The sequence below is a fragment of the Brassica napus genome, unplaced genomic scaffold (genome assembly GCF_020379485.1).
Source record: "Brassica napus cultivar Da-Ae unplaced genomic scaffold, Da-Ae ScsIHWf_3047;HRSCAF=3847, whole genome shotgun sequence".
Taxonomy (NCBI): domain Eukaryota; kingdom Viridiplantae; phylum Streptophyta; class Magnoliopsida; order Brassicales; family Brassicaceae; genus Brassica; species Brassica napus.
The window spans coordinates 1-19805 of NW_026016287.1; the positions used below are offsets into that span (position 1 = coordinate 1).

General features: G+C 36.0%; 2 protein-coding genes and 4 pseudogenes across 2 annotated transcripts; 2 read left to right on the plus strand and 4 right to left on the minus strand.

The window, feature by feature from the left end:
* Positions 1-21: 21 nt before the first annotated feature.
* On the minus strand, positions 22-2921 carry LOC125602937 (annotated as a pseudogene).
* A 454-nt stretch (positions 2922-3375) lies between these two features.
* Positions 3376-5431, minus strand: LOC125602939 (annotated as a pseudogene).
* Positions 5432-5465: 34 nt separating this feature from the next.
* On the minus strand, positions 5466-8083 carry LOC125602938 (suppressor protein SRP40-like). The gene is made up of 9 exons (XM_048774277.1): positions 8068-8083; positions 7778-7831; positions 7573-7635; positions 7229-7285; positions 6917-6964; positions 6712-6759; positions 6427-6558; positions 6169-6314; positions 5466-5759 (listed from the first exon to the last, which is right to left on the minus strand). The coding sequence occupies exons 1-9, from the start codon at positions 8081-8083 to the stop codon at positions 5667-5669; spliced, it is 657 nt and encodes a 218-aa protein (XP_048630234.1). The 3' UTR covers positions 5466-5666.
* Positions 8084-8271: 188 nt separating this feature from the next.
* LOC125602940 lies at positions 8272-10783 on the minus strand (annotated as a pseudogene).
* Positions 10784-11452: 669 nt separating this feature from the next.
* Positions 11453-12820, plus strand: LOC125602941 (annotated as a pseudogene).
* Positions 12821-15084: 2264 nt separating this feature from the next.
* LOC125602942 (40S ribosomal protein S15-4-like) lies at positions 15085-15897 on the plus strand. Its single transcript, XM_048774278.1, has 3 exons — positions 15085-15211; positions 15297-15354; positions 15590-15897. The coding sequence occupies exons 1-3, from the start codon at positions 15162-15164 to the stop codon at positions 15836-15838; spliced, it is 357 nt and encodes a 118-aa protein (XP_048630235.1). The 5' UTR covers positions 15085-15161; the 3' UTR covers positions 15839-15897.
* Positions 15898-19805: the final 3908 nt, after the last annotated feature.

Below are 19805 nucleotides of genomic sequence, written 5' to 3' on the forward strand. Positions count from 1 at the left end.
CGGCTTGTCCTTGGCAGAGACAGTGACAATCCGTTCGCATCGTGTCGAGATGTTTATGATTCTATTCTGAGGGATGCCTCTTGGTGATGGTGGAATGCCCACTAGATCGAATTCTCCAAGAGCTTGTTGTCTGATGCCATCTCACGCTCTCCTTGAAGCACTTTGATCCCAACTTGTGTCTGATTGTCTGCTGCAGTTGAAAACACCTTCAAGACACAGCGAATCAAATTGAGACTTAACTTATAAGAGTGTAACCAATGTAGGAATCATTGCAATGAGGAATGACTTTGCAAGCATACCTGACTCTTCTTCGTGGGGATGGTTGTGTTTCGGCCAATCAACCTTGTAAAGACACCACCAAGTGTTTCAATACCAAGCGACAGAGGCGTCACATCTAGAAGCAGCAACTCTTTAACATCACCACGGAGGATACCACCTTGAAGCGCAGCTCCCATAGCAACAGCCTCATCAGGGTTAACACCTTTGCTAGGAGTCTTCCCAAAGATCTCCGCACAACACTCTGTACCTTAGGAACACGTGTCATTCCTCCAACGAGAAGAACCTCATCAACTTCCTTAGCACTTATACCAGCATCCTTGAGACAGTTCTTGCAAGGGTCACGGGTCCTCTCGATCAAGTTGTTCACCAGAGTTTCGAACTTTGACCTTGTTAGGGTGATGTTGAAATGCTTTGCTCCAGATGCATCAGCTGTGATAAATGGCAGATTGATTTCGGTTTGAGAAGTTTTGAGATAGCTCAATCTTGGCCTTCTCAGCAGCTTCTCGAAGCCTCTGCAGAGCGAGTCTGTCCTTTTGCGAGGTCGATACCCTCACTGGTCTTGAACTCATTTACCAAGAAGTCTAACAGAGCATTATCAAAATCCTCTCTCCCAAGAAGGTATCACCATTTGTGGCTTTCACACCTGAAAAGAGAAAATCAATTTTAATAACTACGGCTGAGATTTTTAACCGAACCAAACTTGCCGATTATTTTGGTTGGAAAGTTCGGTAACAAAAAAAATCAATTTTCCGGCAAAGTAATCGGTTAGTTCGGTTTTCTAAAATGACAAAATTCAAACAGTACCAATATTATCTGAAATTCCGAACGAACTAACCAAAATCGAAATAACCAAACTAACCGAAATAAACTATCATAAATCCGAACCAGAATAACCGAATTTTTTCGAATTTTATTCAATTTAAACAAAAAGTTTAACCGAACTAACCGCAAAACAGAAATTTCCGATTAAAAAAATTCATTTTCCGGCTAGATAATTGGTTAGTTCGGTTTTCTTTAAAAAAGTTCAAATTCCGAACCGAACTACCTAACCAAAATCCGAACCGAAATAATCAAACTAACCAAAATTAACTGAACTTTTTGGATTTTATTCAATTTAAACAAACCAAAAAATTAACCGAACGAACCGTAAAATCGAAAACTTCGATAAAACTTTTTGAAAACCAAACCAATGCGGTTAAATCCGGCAAAATTTTATCCAAACCGAACTATCCGAACCGAACTATCCGAACCGCAGGCCTAACAAGAACAATCCTCAAACAAAACCTGATAAACCAAAACCACTTACCTCGAAAACCCCATTAGAAATCTCCAAAACAGAAACATCAAACGTCCCACCACCAAGATCAAACACAGCAATCAAACCCTCCTTATTAGTCATACCATACGAAAGCGCAGCAGCCGTTGGCTCGTTAATAATCCTCTCCACATCCAAACCAGCGATTCTACCAGCATCTTTCGTAGCCTGCCTCTGAGCATCATTAAAGTAAGCCGGAACCGTCACAACAGCCTTCTTAACAGACTTCCCCAAGTAAGCCTCGGCCGTCTCTTTCATCTTCGTCAGCACAAACGCTCCAACCTGACTAGGAGAATACTGCTGACCGTTGGCTTCAACCCACGCGTCGCCGTTAGGCGCGCGCACGATCTTGTAAGGCACCATTTTCATCTCTTTCTGCGTTTGCGGATCGTCGAATTTTCTCCCGATCAACGCTTTGTTCCGAAGAGTGTGTTCGTTGGATTGGTCACAGCTTGGCGCTTGGCTGGTGTGCCGACGAGAAGCTCTCCTTTGGGGTGAATGCTACAACTGATGGTGTGGTTCGTGCGCCTTCGGCATTCTCAATGACTTTCGGATTCTACATAAACACAAAGTTATTAGATCCAGAGAGATCGAGCTCAAGCTGACTGAAGATGATAATCTGTTTTATTCATTATGATTCTGTTACGATGTAACCAACACTCTAACTAAAAGGTCTTAACCGGTTTAAACCACATATAACCGTAATACAATTTAATAATATTCGGTTTAAACCACATATAACCGGATTCTACATAAACAAAAAGGGATCGAGCTCAAGCTCACTGAAGATGATAATCTGTTTATTCGTTATGATTCTGTTACAATGTAACCAACACTCTTAACTAAAAGGTCTTAACCGGTTTAAACGAGATATAACCGTAATACAATTTAATTAACAGTCTCATACCTTCCCCTCCATAACGGCAACGCAGGAGTTAGTTGTACCCAAGTCAATACCGATGACGTCATTCCCCGCAGGCTTGGAGCTGAATCAATTAGAAGAAAGAAAAACTTTTGAGCAGAAACACAGCGAGAGATCTTGGTGTTAGCGAATAGATGGAGAGATCAATGAATACCTAAATGCTCTTGAGAAGCTTCTCCAATTCTGAGCATGATAAGAGCTGTTCGATGACGTTTTCTCTCGCTGCGCGAAAGCTGCAACAAAAATTTGATCAGATCAGGTAAGATTGCAATAAGTGAAGTTCAGATCACATAGTCTTTTCACTCGAGCCACAGATCCGTGAAGACTTACGCATTTGAAAGCTGAGAAAGGAGTGGAAGCGACTTCGCGGCGTCGCATCGAGCGGAGGAGAGCGGCGGTAGCCATGGTTTGAAGTGAAGTTCACGATGCGATTGATTCGGTTAGGAAGATACGAAATGGTGCGATGAATATGCGTCTTAGTCCGATTAAGGGTTTAGGGTTTTAGAAGGTATGAAAGTTTCTATTTATAGAGAAAGAGAGAAGGTTCTAGGCGGTGATGCTTCTCGACGTCGACGATGATAAAAAAAATGATCGGTTACAAAAATGTACACGAAGCTTTAGGAAACGACATCGTTTTAACACATCGAGTAGTCGAAATAAAAATACAACACAAACCGTAAAAAACCAAAAACTGAACCGAAATGTAAGGTCGGTTAAGGGTAGCAAAACCGGTTCAAGAGAAAAAAAAGCTACTCAAGTTCTTCTCTCCTTCATCAGCCAGTTATAACTTGATCAGCCCTTTGCGCGAAAAGGTCAGAGACACGAGCTTTGAGATTGGTCTCGCTGACGACTGAGTGTGTGTTCTCTCTCATGTTGGATTCTTTGCAGTCCATTCATTATATTCATCCATTCTTATGATGAACGAGCTTGAACAAGTAGTTCCACCTCCACCATAAGCCTTTTACCAAAAACATTGAAAACATATAAGTCTAGCCAATCGCTATACCAGAAAGAGCTTACACTCAGGTTCTGAAAAAAAAAAACCTTAGCAACTTCAGATGTATCGGTTGTATCATCAGTACTTCTCAAGCACATTTTGAGATTGTTCCGTTGCATGAACGTAACAGCTCCTATTGGCCTACTTTCAAAAGAGATCTTTACTAACTAAACTATCCACAAATCTTCATAAGGAAAACTAAAAAATTTACCTCAAACCAGCTGCAGCACTTTGTAGACTAAGTAGCTTGCCTAGCTCATCGCTTAGTTCATGGTTACCATCTGCGCGTATTGCCTATAACATTAAACAAAAGTTCAACTCAATCAATGATTCTTTTTGAAACAAGAGGAGTTCGATGCAAAGGTGTACCATGCATTCTCCGTAAAACCCTCTTCCCAATCTGATCTTGAAAGCTTTGTTCTGCTTCAGCACTCTCTTTGCATCGATAAGCCGGGAAGAAAAATACGAGCTCCCATTAGCAATGAGGTCCTCTGAACTTATCCTCAACAGCTACAACATAGAGACATGAAAATGATCCACTAAGAAATGATATACGGACATGCTCAACATTTCAAGAAACAAATTAGGCCTGCGATTTTGAACCAAACCGAACAAAATTTTTGGTAAGTTCGTTTAGAAGTTTGGTTCGATTCGGTAGGTTTTCTAAAAAAACTCCTGTTTTGGGTTCGCAATTGATTTTCATTCAAAAAAAAATTTATAATAACCCAACCATACCAAAAAACCGAAACAAAGTAACCAAACTAACCAATTTCGAACCAAACTCATAGAAATAACCGAACTAACCGCATTTATCCAAAATTTAAACGAAATTTTAACAAAATCTAACCAAAATCTAAAACTTTGGTTTGCTTTTCAAAAATCGAACTAACCGAACCGGATGGGTTAACATTAAGATTTAGGGTGAACCAAACTAACCGAAAACCGAATTAACCAAAAACCCAACTACCTGAACCGAATAACCCGATCTAACCGACCTCACAGGCCTAGAAAAGAGCATCGAACCTGTTCGTACATGTGCGGATTCGTGATGCAGTTAACCTTTGAGCGCCACTCCTTTAGTCCAAAACTGAAAGCCTTGATATCCGGTAATCTCCATCGTCTAAGATCAATATCTTCAATGTAATCTAGAACTGATTCAACTCGAGTTCTATCTTCATCATCTAGCAAACTGATAGATTCCCCCTAAAGCACATAACACTGTTCACATTAGATACCAATCAAAGCAAGAGTCATTACTAAATCATTACTACATTATCCTTTACTAACCTCGGAAGATGCGAGTTTACTCGAGAAGTATTCATACACAGCCTTTGAGCTACTCTTGTCAACATCCACATTAACCTTAAACCTCTTCTTCACCGAGCCGAGCTTTGAAGCTGCTGACTTTCGATGATCAAAACAAATAATCCTAAAACCCCACAAAGAAATCGAAGATTAAACTCTAAAGATCTAAACTTTAAACACAAAATGTTAATAAACATACTCGCAATCTCTTGTAGCGACAAAGTCTTTAGGAGGAATGAAATCGAGGAGGTAACACCTCTCGAACCCTTCCAAGGAGAGATCTTTGACACTGAAGGGTACGACGGAAGAGAAGGGCAAGATGAGAGAGGGGAGGCGGAGGCGAGAGTGGTAGAGATGAGCGAAGAGAGCTGAGAAAGCGCCGGAGAAGGAAGGGTAATTGTATAGCACCAAGTTTGGGACTTCTCTTCAAGGGCGTTGGATATGGCTTCGAGCGCCGCGTCTGATCGAAAACTCCGAGCAGCCGAGAAACGAAGCTTGTACGACGGAAGATATCGCCGGGAAATCATCTACGGCGGAGATTTTTTGAGGTTTTGGTTTTGTTCACGACGGAGAGATTTTTGAAGCGGATAAATTGCATTGAAGGACACAAACTTTACATTTATTCTTAATTGACCTTTATATTTGTTAAATAGTTTTTAAGCCATTGATGGTATTCTCTTTATTGACATCAAACCCGGAAATGAAAAACATTGACATAATGAGAAAAAGACAAGATCCTAAACATTGACAGAAAGGATAAAAGACCATGAGAGGGTTCTTCTTCAGAGTAATGAAGAAATACAAATTTCAAGAACTGTTTGGTAACTTGCAAATAAGGATTAATGGTTTTAGGTGGTTAGCTTGGAACTCTTCTTGCACTTACACCACATGTCCATCAAGGACTGACATTTATTAATGTCTGTTTCATTCTCGTCGAGGCACTACACATATAAAACACAAAGATAAGCTTTGAATAAATATTAAGATTCGACAATAGATAATAGAAGAACGTAACCAAATATCATTTCCAAGTCTAGCTTTTTTGTTAATTTTGAATAAACAAACCAAACCTAATGCAAATATATTATAAGCCACATGCATCCTAAGTTTCTGAAGTTATAATACACAACTAAATTATGGGGGTATATTTTTTGTTTTATATTTTTTAGAAATTTAATTTTTATATTTGTGTTTTTAGTCATGTTTGTCTTTTTATTTGTATAACATTTTTCTTAAATAATTAGTAAGAGATTTTAATAATGTATTAAAATAGTTTGACCACACATATATCAATAGGAATGTTTTAATAGAATAGATAGATGCAATGCATATAAAGTGGTTATTACTTACATCTTGGAAAGCTTTGGCTTGAGTGACACATGCAATAGAACCACTGGTACTTGCAACTTCGGCTGCTGCTGCTACAGGGTCTTTCTTAGAGGTTCGGTAGTTTTCTATAGCATCCTTAATTTCGTCTATGAAACCAGAAAACATCCCTAATTTGAAAAGAAATAAAAATGACGTACCGTAAGCAAGGCGAACGTAACCAAACCATCATCTAAAATGAAATTGTTTAAAAGCATCCGAAAGGAAAGTTAAAGCGCATACCTTCGTCATCACTACTACTTCTACGTCTCCTCCGGAAGAAGTCATAATCATCATCACTACTACTACTACGTCCCCTCGAGAAGAAGCCATGATCGTTACTAGTATTTTCGCTCGAGTGGGAGTCATGACTAGCTGAAATCCACGAAGAAAAACGCTAACATAACAAGAACTAAAAGAACCTATAAAGTTCATTAAACAAAATAACTGATAAACCGAATAGATAATCTCTCGCAACTAATCTCAAATGATTTTCGAGAGATATGGCTACATACTACGAAATATTACCAGTCTGAGGAGATGGAGTGTAGCCTGCAGTGCGTGGAGTAGATCTTTCTAAGCAACCAGTAACCAAAAACATTACAAATATTCTCACATTAAAAAGTGCATATATTACATAATAGAACTAAACAATAAGAGAAAAAAATTATAACGATGAACGACCAAGAAAACCATATATTACATAATAAAACAATTAAATCATATAAGTTACCAGTCTTAGGAGGTGAACTGTAGCTTGAAGGACGTGGAGAAGATCTTTCTGGACAACCAAGAAAAAGGTAACTATAAATCTCACATTGAAATGTGTAAATGACTTATGCGGAAAACGAACATGCTGATAACTGGAACCAAGGGAAAAAATGACATCGTTGTATTTATAATAAAACTAAACAACTAGAGAGGATAATCATCGCGACTTGCAAGCTATCATTTGCCTAAACACACAAAATTTGAGAAGTACTACTTCTAAAACTTCTATCTCCACAGTCCAAAGAAATACAACCCAAACAGAAAATTTAGTTACCAGTATGAATAGATGGGCTGTGTGAAGCTGTTGATCGAGGGCGAGGAGAAGATCTGCCTGCACAACCAACAATAACAAAAGACATCTAGATTAAATTACATATACACAATTTAAAAACCTAAAAAAGATAAAAAATACTTGTAAATATCCATATGTACTTGCACGTTTCACTACTATTACTGTGACTTCCTTGATAAACGTTTGATCATAACATACAAACTTGATTGCTAGATTTACAATAGAAATATATAGTTCTAGTTGAGATATTTTATTAATTTTATCATTAACAACGATCACACTTAATTACTCTCTCTAAGAGATCTATTGACGAGAATGAAATTTACCACTACTACTACTAGTAGAGCGCCTGCTTGAAGATGATGCACGAGGGCGAGATGGAGAGCTTTCTACACAAATAAGGAACAAAACATTTCATAATACACATGCAAAAAAAAGGGATTAAGGGATTTACTAAACCCTAAACCAGTTATTCTCTTGCAACGTAAGAGAGATACATCCAAAAAAAAATGGATTATATAAGGAAGTTACTAGTTCGAGGAGACGAGCTAGAGGAGGAGGAGGAAGAAGAAGAAGAGGATCTTTCTGCACAAACAGAGAAAAACACAAACAAATCACTCAAATTAACTTCGTTAAAGAGCATCTCGTAGACACAGATATAATTTCACCTCGTGTCGTTTTCTAGGCATTTTGGAAGATTTTGGGCAATGAATAAGTGATGAATTATCTGGATAAAAAAAGTTGCCCAACATATATATATATATATATAATATTTTAATTGATTGCAAGTCGATTTCTCTTGGAGGTGAAGTTTACTTTACCAACACGTTTTTGCATCCCAAGTCAAAAAGAGAATATCGGGAGTATAGTGACTAGGAAGATACTACTTAAGAAAGTATCTCAATAAATAATAAAATAACATATAAAATATAATATTGGTGGATATCCCAAAATAAATTCTACTACAATAATTTTTAAAAATTTCTAAATGGATAATTATTGAAATGCAATAACAAATATGTAAATATATAAACTATTAGGATGGAGTTTTCATATTTTAGAATATAAATATATAAATATATTTTATTTTAGTCAAAAAATCCCAGCAGGAACAAATAAAATGAATGAAATAACAAAAGAAAAACTATCAAGTTTCTGCAGTAGCACTCGCAGCACTCAAATCCACAGACAAATCAAGAGTCTGCAAAAAAAAAGAAAAAAAACTCAGTATTCAAACTGTTGTATTTACTTCTGAACCAAGAAACATAGTGATGAGTGTTTATACCTTTCCAGTGATCTTGGTGTACATCTCTAGTACATCCTCGACTGTACTCTCGAAATGTGTTGTTGCATCATAAGTCTGATAATAAAACAAAGAAACATCAAGAAAATAAAACAGAGATGAAAATTACTTATTAGATAATATGATGTACTATGATATTCACTTACACCAGATATGAAGCAGTTATCTTCTTCTTGCTTATTGGTTGGAACGTATGTGTCATAAGAATGGTAGAAGATCTCATCTATAGGTCCAAGTAATTCGATTCCAGGTTTAAGCTCTTCTTCTGGACTATCAGTTTCAGCTTCTGCAGAGACAAAAGCTATGTATTTGCCTTTTGGTGCAACGTTGTGGGCGTATGAGCAACAGAACAAGTACCTACAAAATCCAGAATCTCGTAGATTCATCTTCATTTTTTTCAAAGTAGAAGCTAGTCGTAATGTTCTATAATTAAATGTGCTATCTGATTATGATCTCTTACATGTCTGATTTGCGGCCGAGTTGCTTCTGAGGAAGAATGATTTGGACCGAGTGAGCATCGTTGGTTTCTGGAATAGGATGGCTCATTATACACACCGCTCTATTCACTTTCCCAACTTTCTTAACCTATAATAGAAGGGAACCGTCTTAGACCCGTAACAAGTAACCTTTGTAGGTGAAATGGGTTTAGGGTTACCTTGTCAGACAAGTAAGAAGGATCACACACACCTTTCTTGCATTTAGCAGTTTCTCCCGCAGAAGTTACACCAATAGCTTTTCCGGAGCTATCAAACTCAACCTGTTAGGCATAATGTTAGAGATTCATGAACTTCTAACCATCTTTTAAGAACAATCACCAATTAATTGACCGTGTGTAACCTTGCATTCAGGCTTGTTTAGCATGTAAGTCCCACCATAAACAGCACTCAAACGCGCAAAAGCCTGTGGCAACTCTCCTAGACCATACAGTGGGTAGATGTAAGGAGATCCTCCTTGGAAACGAGCCAAAGATTCTGCGTAGAGCTTTACCACATAACCAAAAATGAGATTGAGATCAGAACATTGCCTTGTGGAGGAAGAAAGTAAACACTTCACCTTGATTCTCATAACAAAATCCATGGCTGGTTGATCCAAGTAGCCATCGTCATTGTGAAGCGCCAAGGCATGGCCGATGAAGTCGATTGTATCGTCTTCAAGTCCATTTCCTATTGGGAAGAGAAAAACAGCGACAAAGCGTGTAACGTAAGAAACTATGATGTAATGACTTGAAATGGAAGAAACATAGGATCTACATACGAGATAATCTCTCTAGCTGTGACTTTGCTAAGGTCAAGTCCTTCGTGAGACTTAGGATCTTTCTCATCGTAGTCTTGCACATAGATAAAGAACTTTCTTGCACGTCGTTTTTCGAACAGACCCATCAATGGCGATTTTAGGGCTTCCACATCAGTGGCTGGGACTTTATAGATCTGTCATGGATGATCAAAATCACAGAGTAAATAACTTGTTTTTAAAAGATAAAATAGACTTAGTTACTACCTTGCCCTTCTTGTAGACGAAGCTACCATCAACGGCTTTGAAGTTAAGATACTTGGTGACATCAGTGTGAATTAGGGTTTGAACAAGGGTTCCATTAGCCATTATGAACTGCAATTCAAGAAACCATATTTTTTATTAATCGATTCTTATATAAATTCATAGAAATATTTTTGTATTTTGATATAATTAAGTACCTTTGGGATCATGTCGACATTGTATTCTCTGATTGCACCAAGATTTTCTGCGGAGTGTCACTTCCCCTGAAACGCTTCCATAGCTGAGTGAGGTTAAGAGAGGATGACTCTCCTCCATAATAGTCGTTTCTATCCATATGCAGTACCTATATACATCCGTATGAATTAGGTTTTGAACAACGTCAAAAAGTTATGGTTGGATCATGCTATTTCATCGTTAATGACAATGTATGACAAAACAAGATATGACATCATGTGATGTCAATCATACTATTGATATGACATGTCAAATTCATAACTAGCTAAAACAAAAACCATAGCTAAGCGTAAAAACTAATCTTTATATGAATGTGATGCACAGAAACAAGCTCAAGGATATCAAGAATACCTTGAGGCCATCGACAGAGAGAAGACCACTAAGGATACACTCCTTGAGACCAGTGCCAAGAACAATCACATCATACTCTTCATCCATTGTTTCAAACGATCTCTATCTCTATTACTGATCGTCTATAACTCTTATCTGATCTCTAATAGTTCTTGTTTTATTGGAAAAAAAACTGTGTGGGAAGAAAAAGAAATAGAGGGTGATGTGTGGCTATTAACACAGTCTTACCACCACTAGCTCCAATCTTACCGTTTAACCTCATGATAAATTTGACGTTAATTATTAAAACCGCATTCTTAGGTAAAAAAAATGGTTCCTAAAAATTTACTATATTCAGACGAACGATTAACTTGCGCACAACGAAAAGGATCTAAGTCGTTTACCAACCAACACCTAAACCTCTTTTTTTTAATGGCGTTTTCATACTAGCAAAAATTACCAAATTTACGTGCAATAAATTCATCTTGGAACTAGTTTTGACTAATCAGAATCAACACAACTGAATAGAAAATTCTAAGACATACAATTGATCAAGCCTCAATCTTGATTTTCTAATATTTTCTTAATAAACTTTGTATAATTGATGACTATTTTCAAGATTGGGTTATTCGAGTTTATAAAATTTAATTAAACATTTACACGTAAACAATATAGGACCTAAAATTCAATTAGATTGAAAATGACAATGTAGATATACAGATAGAGAGGTTAAACGAACTTTTTTTATTTAAAAATCTGTACAGATTTTTCCCACCAACACCATATCTTTATTCTTCCTCAAAACACCTTTAAATAGCCATCCGCATCAGAGACCAAAACTCATCATCACAAACAAACAAACAAGAAAACACAACAAAGCAAAAGAAGCACACACAAAGAAGGCAAAACTTGTCAAGGAAGCAGACATGGCACGGATGAAGAAGAGTCTCTTTGCTATTCTCCTCTCATCACCACTTCTAATCATCTGTCTTATTGCATTTCTCGCTGATCCGGTTTCAGTCGGAGCTCGCAGGCTACTGGAGGAGATTCCTAAACCTGAGATACCAAAATTGCCTGAACTACCTCATCCAGAGCTACCGAAATTCGAAGTTCCCAAGTTGCCAGAGCTCCCTAAACCAGAGCTGCCTAAGTTACCTGAGTTCCCAAAGCCTGAGCTACCAAAAATGCCAGAGATTCCGAAGCCTGAGTTGCCTAAGTTCCCGGAGATTCCTAAGCCTGAGTTGCCAAAGATGCCAGAGGTTCCAAAGGCTGAGGTGCCTAAGTTGATGGAGACTCCGAAGACTGAGGCTCCAAAGGTACCAGAGGTTCCTAAGCCCGAGTTACCAAAGGTACCAGAGATTCCTAAGCCCGAGATGCCAAAGGTGCCTGAAATTCCAAAGCCTGAGTTGCCAAAGGTACCAGAGATTAAGAAGCCTGAACTACCAAAGATGCCGGAGACTCCGAAGCCTGAGGCTCCTAAGTTTCCAGAGGTTCCTAACCCGAGATGCCAAAGGTACCAGAGATTCCAAAGCCAGAGTTACCAAGGTGCCGGAGATTCCTAAGCCCGAGTTACCAAAGGTGCCTGAAGTTCCAAAGCCTGAGTTGCCAAAGGTACCAGAGATTAAGAACTACCAAAGATGCCGGAGACTCCGAAGCTTGAGGCTCCTAAGTTGCCAGAGGTTCCTAAACCCGAGATGCCAAAGGTACCAGAGATTCCAAAGCCTGAGTTACCAAAGGTGCCTGAAATTCCTAAGCCTGAGTTACCAAAGGTGCCAGAGATTCCTAAGCCGGAGCTACCAAAGGTGCCTGAGATTCCAAAACCCGAGTTGACAAAGGTGCCAGAGATTAAGAAGCCGGAACTACCAAAAATGCCGGAGATTCCAAAGCCTGAGGCTCCTAAGTTGCCGGAGATTCAGAAACCTGAGTTGCCAACCATTCCAGAGGTTCCAAAACCTGATGTACCGAAAGTTCCAGAGATTCCAAAACCAGAGCTACCAAAGCCTGAAGTTCCCAAGTTGCCGGAATTTCCAAAGTTCCTGGAACTCACTGAGCCTATTGAACTAGATGAAGTCCCACCCCCATTATCTTATATTACATACACTTCTGTCTGTCTATCTCATCGTCGGTTTCCTTAGTGAACCATATCTTTGTTGTTTGATCTTGTAGCTATTCTTCTTTTTCCTTTTTGATACACATATGCTTGTATTCTGTTATATTTGTATGTTTCATACATACACATTTCTTTGTATTTGATATACCTTTTTAATGGATTGAGTTACTTATTTATGACATGTTTCAGTAAAAATGTTACGAATATATATATATACTGATACTAAAGTCTAATTTCTCAGTTATGTGTTTGTAGAAAATCAGTAAAATGTTTTTTTTTTCAATAATCAGTAAAATGTATTGCAGAAGAAATTAAAGATTTAGGAGTAATTAATATATCTTCAGTTCGCCCTAAAGGTTTCTCTCTCTGACGCTCTTCCCTAGGTGGCCTCCTCCATGGATTTCTTTTCAGGTTCAATCCAGTTCTCCAGCCTCCAACACTCTGAAGCAGCTCTCCCATGGCTCCGATGGTGATGGTGCCCCGTCTTTCATCACTCCGGCCCTCGTCTCCTCCGTTGCGACCCCGCCCTCCTCCAGATCCGCCGCCGTCTCTGCCTTCTCTGGTGCCGTTCGAAGCTCTCTCTCCGCAACCGTGTTCGTCGTCTCTTGCGCAAGCTCTCACTCCGCACGAACCACCAGATTCGCCGCGGTGTTTGTTTTCTCGGGTGCCGTTCCAAGCTCTCTCCCGGCCAGAACCACCGGATCCTCCCGACGCTTCATTCCGCCTCGTTGTTCACCTGCACTTTAACACACCATTCACCCTCTCTCAAGCGTATATTCAGAATCTGGAAACTCGATTTCCAAATCTGGCCAGTGGTGGTGTTGTTTCTTTGTGTTCTTTGGTGCCACAAGATTTGGTTCTAAAAGTTTATATCCAAATCTTTTGGTTCGTGTTTGTGGAATCATCACTGTTCTTCGGCCATTCATACCATCTCTTCAAGTTCTTACCCATATCTTAACTCTAAAGCCTCCATCTAGGATGGCAACAAAGAAAAGTGGTGGTGGTGGTCTCCCGGTGTCTGCTAGCGACACTTCCTTCGCCTACGGGCTCCTTTCTCCTGTGGTATACAGGTATCTATTTGGGTGTGTCGATGACACTTCTTTCGCCTACTGGCTCCATTTTCCTGTGATATACAGGTCTCTATTTGGGTGTTTCGACCTCCATACCAGTCGTCCTTGTAAGGTCCTTCATGCTCATCATAGTTCTTTATTTACTATTTATTCTGCTACTGTAAAATGGTTTAGACAGCTATCTGTATGGGTGATGTTGGAATTGAGGTTCATGATCTTAGCTGGTGATATACCGATGGGCTTAGTCTCATTTGGTTCTACCTTGTGACCTTTAGTAGCATTTATATCGCCTTGGCGCGAGCGTCTGCAGTATGCAGTTCTCTTATGGGTTTCATTCCGGATGTTGGTGTTGTGTTTGTGTATCTCTCTTCTTGGTGTTGGTGGCAGGTAGAAGAGAAATTCATTGTCATCTTTATCCCGATGAATATGGATGTGGCGGGTTTTAATTTCCCGCTTGTCCCTCGTTTGAATCAGTCTTTTTTCCTAATATTTCTTCCTATATGGAGTAAATTGGATGAACAAGTTTCGTTGGTATTGCAAGGATCTTCCTCCCATCGAATGCTCTTCTCTGCGTATGGTGCAGTGTGTGTTGTCCTACGGGTTACACTAGATGCGGTCTTTAAAGAAGCTTATGATGTTGTTGTGGTACGATTTCATATGGCTCCTCTGTTGATTTGTGTCGCCATTCTGTCCCATTCTATCCCTTATGTTGTTGTTGTTGTTTGTTTGGCTGTCAATAGCCCTTTTGTACTCTCCTTTGTTGGAGTGTAAACACATTTAAAATTAATGCAAGTTTAGTTTGATCAAAAAAAAAAGGAGTAATTAATATATAATCCAGTATATAAACCCACAAAAAAAAGTAAAGAATACATGAAAACCGTATTGGTTTGCTTCTCTCGGTCAATCATCTATGGTTGATAACTTGACAGACTATATACAGTTATAGTTTAGCTACTTTTTCTCATTTATATTTTGACTTAGCTAGTTGTGTTTGTTTATTTGATTTTGGAGGTCCAAATTTCCGGAGAAGGGGCCCCGATAAAGATTAAAAAAGAATATTCGTTGCACCTAATGAAAATTATTGTAGGGTTACTCCAAAGTATATATTGGTGCTTACGTGCTGACGTTAAGTTGTTTGTCGCTTGCTTGCGCAGACACTATTTTTAGGCTTACTTGATTTTTAGGGTTTCAACAATCTGAAGAAATGGTTAGTACTCCTCGATCTCTGTGTCTTTATAGTATTCTTGTGTTTAGATTTGTAACTTCTCGTCATGGGAATATGTAGGCGGATGAGGCTGCTAAGGCTGGGATCGTGAAAAGAGAACGTTCAAGAAGTTTGCCTTCAGAGGAGTCGATCTCGATGCTCTTCTCGACATGTCTACTGATGATCTTGTCAAGCTCTTCAGTTCCCGTATTCGCAGAAGGTCTGCTTTGTCTCGTGTGTTCTAATATTTTGTCTCTTGATTATATATGAAACTAATCGGTTTTGTATGTAATTTGTCTTGATAGGTTCTCTAGAGGGTTGACGAGAAAGCCTATGGCTTTGATCAAGAAATTGCGAAAAGCAGTAAAACTCTAATTATTCCCATCACTAGTCCCTTTTTAATTTGATCGTTAACAACAAGAGAGAGAGTCCATGTGTCAGATTGTGTATCTAAGTATCTTCATGGTCATTGTAACTTGTATCTCAATTAATGTGCATATATGTTCATACTTGCTTTTTTATACATTTTTACCTTTTTGCACTTTGCAAGTTGCAACCAAATGGCTCTAAACACTAGACATTATGACTTTTTGAGCAGAAAAGGGATGCACCAGCTGGTGAAAAGCCAGAAGCAGTGAGAACTCACTTAAGGAACATGATCATAGTGCCAGAAATGATTGGAAGCATCATTGGTGTATACAATGGAAAGACATTTAACCAAGTCGAAGTCAAGCCTGAGATGATTGGTCATTACTTGGCTGAGTTTTCAATCTCATATAAGCCTGTTAAGCATGGTAGGCCTGGTGTTGGTGCCACCAATTCCTCCAGGTTTATCCCTCTCAAGTGAATGATCTCACTCTTCTTAGAGTCATGTGTTATGCTCCAAAATAAGACTGTCGTTGGTTTTTTTCTGATAACGTTTTATCTTTGTTTCTCTAATTCCTTTTAGTTTTAGTCTAGAACAATTCTTCATGCGTTTCAATAATACAGAGCATTTTTTAAATATCAACAGTTTGGTCTGTTTATTAAGTAGTATACTCGCACATGGCTGGAACCTTTTTATTTTCCAAATTATCCTATAAATAAATTCACAACAACATTACTAAACTAACCCTCATGGAAGAAAACTTACTAAAATCACTCAAATAAATCTATGACCATAAGGAAACAAATATACAGTTACTAAATAGATTTGTCATTATTAAATAAATTTATGGTTAAAAGAAATAATATATTGTAAACTAATTACAAAGAAACAAACATGTGGCAAAAATGCGTGGAAAATTAATTAAAATACGTGGTTAAAAAGAAACAAACTATAGGGACACTAATTAACTAGTTAGAATTAAGTAAACTGTAGCAGAAAGGAAGCTTGTGAATAATAAGAAAGTTTTCATTCATAAAATATTCTAATCCTTGTTATTTTTTTGTTAACAATCAAATCTTTGGTAGCTCTTTGATGCATGTTTCCTTAAAGAAACTAATGTTCTACGATTACTCTAGATTCATAATATATTTCTATATATATTGGGTGCCAAGTTATATGGTTCTCCATAACAAAAAACCCAAGCAGCAGTTACTTTCAGAGCTTCTCGAACCAAAAACAATGGTTTGTTTCTCCATCTCCATCCCTCTACGTCTTAGACTACACAATTATTAGATTATATGTAATATGATCATAGCCGTAAATCCCTATGTATGAATCCGTAGGCTGATCAAGTCGAATCAGACGTTCCCACAGCTGCTCTTGCGAAGAAGAGAACGTTCAAGAAGTTCTCCTACAAAGGAGTCGATCTCGAAACTCTTCTTGAGATGCCCACTGATGATCTTGTTAAGCTCTTCCCCGCCCGTATTCAAAGAAGGTTTGCTCCAATGAAAGATTTTTGTCTCTATTTTTGTCTCTATTTTGCTAGATTATGTATACGTTTGGTTCTTAATGATTGGTTTTTATTGGTTATGTTTACGTTAATCATCTTGTAGGTTGTCTAGAGGTCTGACGAGGAAGCCTTTGGCTCTAATAAAAACATTGCGCAATGCGGTAAAATCCCTTGTTTTTATTTCAATTAGTATATTACATTATAGGCTACTATACATGTTATTTAATACTCCACCTATTTTACATCATAAGTAGTTTAAGAAAATTTTGTTTATTTTAAAATATAACTAGTATCATATTTTTAGGTAATTTTTATTTGTATTGGGTATATTTAACCAATCAAATAATATGATTTTTTTATGATTGGTTTAACTATACCTAATTAATTTATATATCAAATGTTTTGGGTTTGTGATTTATAAATTAGTATAAAAAGAATATTAGTGGATAGATGAGTATTCTTTCAGAATTTTTTTATCAATATATTGTATTTTTAATAATTTTCTTAAAAGCTGCTATTTTTGGAAAGTTTTCATTTTTTTTTGAGAAATATTCTAAATTTGAGTTTGTGATTTAGAAATTAGGATAACAAGAATATTTGTGGATAGATGAGTATTCTTTCAGAATTTTCATCATATATTGTATTTTAAAAAAAAATTTCTTAAAAGCTATTATTTTTGAAAGTTTTCATTTTTTTTGAGAATTTTTATAGATTTGAGTTTGTAATTTAGAAATTAGGATAACAAGAATATTAGTCGATAGATGAGTATTGTTTCAGAGTTTTTCATCAATATGTTGTATTTTAAATAATTTTCATAAAACTACTATTTTGTAAAGTTTTCATTTTTTGAGATATTGTAGATTTGAGTTTGTGATTTATAAATTAGGATAACAAGAATATTTATTGATATATGAGTATTCTTTCATAATTTTTCATCAATATATTGTATTTTCAAATAATTTTCTTAAAAGAGGCTATTTTTGGAAGTTTTCATTTTTTTGAGAAATTTTTAGATTTAGGTTTCTGATTTAGAAATTTGGATAACAAGAATATAGTGGATAGATGAGTATTCTTTCAGATTTTTTTATCAATATATTGTATCTTTAATAATTTTCTTAAAAGCTGCTATTTTTGGAAAGTTTTCATTTTTTGAGAAATTTTATAGATTTGAGTTTTGTGATTTAAATTAGAATAACAAGAATATTAGGGGATAGATAAGTATTCTTTCAGAGTTTTTCATCAATAGGTTGTATTTTTAAATAATTATAATAAAACTGCTATTTTTGGAAAGTTTTCATTTTCTTGAAAATACTGTAGATTTGAGTTTGTGATTTATAAATTAGGATAACAAGAATATTTGTGGATATATGAGTACTATTTCAGAATTTTTCATCAATATATTGTATTTTTAAATAATTTTCTTAAAAGCTGCTATTTTTGGAAAGTTTTCATTTTTTTGAGAAATACTGTAGATTTGGGTTGTGATTTAGAAATTAGGATCAACAAAAATATTTGTGGATAGATGAGTATTATTTCAGAGTTTTTCATCAATAGGTTGTATTTTTAAATAATTTTAATAAAAACTGCTATTTTTGGAAAGTTTTCATTTTCTTGAGAAATTATGTAGATTTGGGTTTGTGATTTAGAAATTAGGATAACAAGAATATTTTGGATAGATGAGTATTCTTTCGTAAATTTTATCAATATACAGTATTTTAAATAATTTTCTAAAAATTTGCTATTTTTGGAAAGTTTTCCATTTTTTGAGAAATACTGTAGTGTTTGGGTTTGTGATTTAGAAATTAGGAAACAAAGATTATTTGGGATAGATGAGTATTCTTTCAGAATTTTTCATCAATATATAGTATTGTTTAATAATTTTCTTAAAATTGCTATTTTTGGAAAGTTTTCAATTTTTTTGAGAAATACTGTAGAGTTTGGGTTTGTGATTTAGAAATTAGGATAACAAGAATATTTGTGGATAGATGAGTATTCTTTCAGAATTTTTCATCAATATATAGTATTGTTAAATATTTTCTTAAAAACTGCTATTTTTGGAAAGTTTTCATTTTTTTAGAAATACTGTAGATTTGGGTTTGTGATTTAGAATTAGGATAACAAAATATTTTGGATAGATAAGTATTCTTTCAGAATTTTCATCAATATATAGTATTGTTAAATAATTTTCTTAAAAACTGCTATTTTTGGAAAGTTTTTTTTTCAGAATACTTTAGATTTGGGTTTGTGATTTAGAAATTAAGATAAAAAAAATATTTTTGGATAGATGAGTATTCTTTCAGAGTTTTTCATCAATATATTGTATTTTAAATAATTTTCTTAAAAACTGCTATTTTTGGAAAGTTTTCATTTTTTTGAGAAATACTGTAGATTTGGGTTTGTGATTTAGAATTTAGGATAACAAAAATATTTTGGATAGATGAGTATTCTTTCGGAATTTTTCATCAATATTTAGTATTGTTAAATAATTTTTTCTTAAAAGCTGCTATTTTTGTAAAGTTTTCATTTTTTTGAGAAATACTGTAGATTTGGGTTTGTGATTTAGAAATTAGGATCACAAGAATATTTGTGGATAGATGAGTATTCTTTCAGAATTTTTCATCAATATATAGTATTGTTAAATAATTTTCTTAAAAGCTGCTATTTTTGGAAAGTTTTCATTTTTTTGAGAAATACTGTAGATTTGGGTTTGTGATTTAGAAATTTAAATAACAAAAATATTTGTGGATAGATGAGTATTCTTTCAGAATTTTTCATCAATATATATATTTTGTTAAATAATTTTCTTAAAACTGCTATTTTTGGAAAGTTTTCTTTTTTTTTGAGAAATACTTTAGATTTGGGTTTGTGATTTAGAAATTAGGATCACAAGAATATTTGTGGATAGATGAGTATTCTTTCAGAATTTTTAATCAATAT

What these genes read in the sequence shown, in the direction of transcription:
- LOC125602938 (XM_048774277.1), bottom strand. An exon ending in CTCTACTAGTAGTAGTAGTG is followed by an intron (nt 7,286 to 7,572) that starts GTAAATTTCATT and finishes TTGGTTGTGCAG; the next exon opens with GCAGATCTTCTCCTCGCCCT. An exon ending in CAGTTCACCTCCTAAGACTG is followed by an intron (nt 6,760 to 6,916) that starts GTAACTTATATG and finishes CTGGTTGCTTAG; the next exon opens with AAAGATCTACTCCACGCACT.
- LOC125602942 (XM_048774278.1), top strand. Translation starts at nt 15,162, where the DNA reads ATGTCTACTGATGATCTTGTCAAGCTCTTCAGTTCCCGTATTCGCAGA. An exon ending in AGTTCCCGTATTCGCAGAAG is followed by an intron (nt 15,212 to 15,296) that starts GTCTGCTTTGTC and finishes TTGTCTTGATAG; the next exon opens with GTTCTCTAGAGGGTTGACGA. An exon ending in TCAAGAAATTGCGAAAAGCA is followed by an intron (nt 15,355 to 15,589) that starts GTAAAACTCTAA and finishes CTTTTTGAGCAG; the next exon opens with AAAAGGGATGCACCAGCTGG.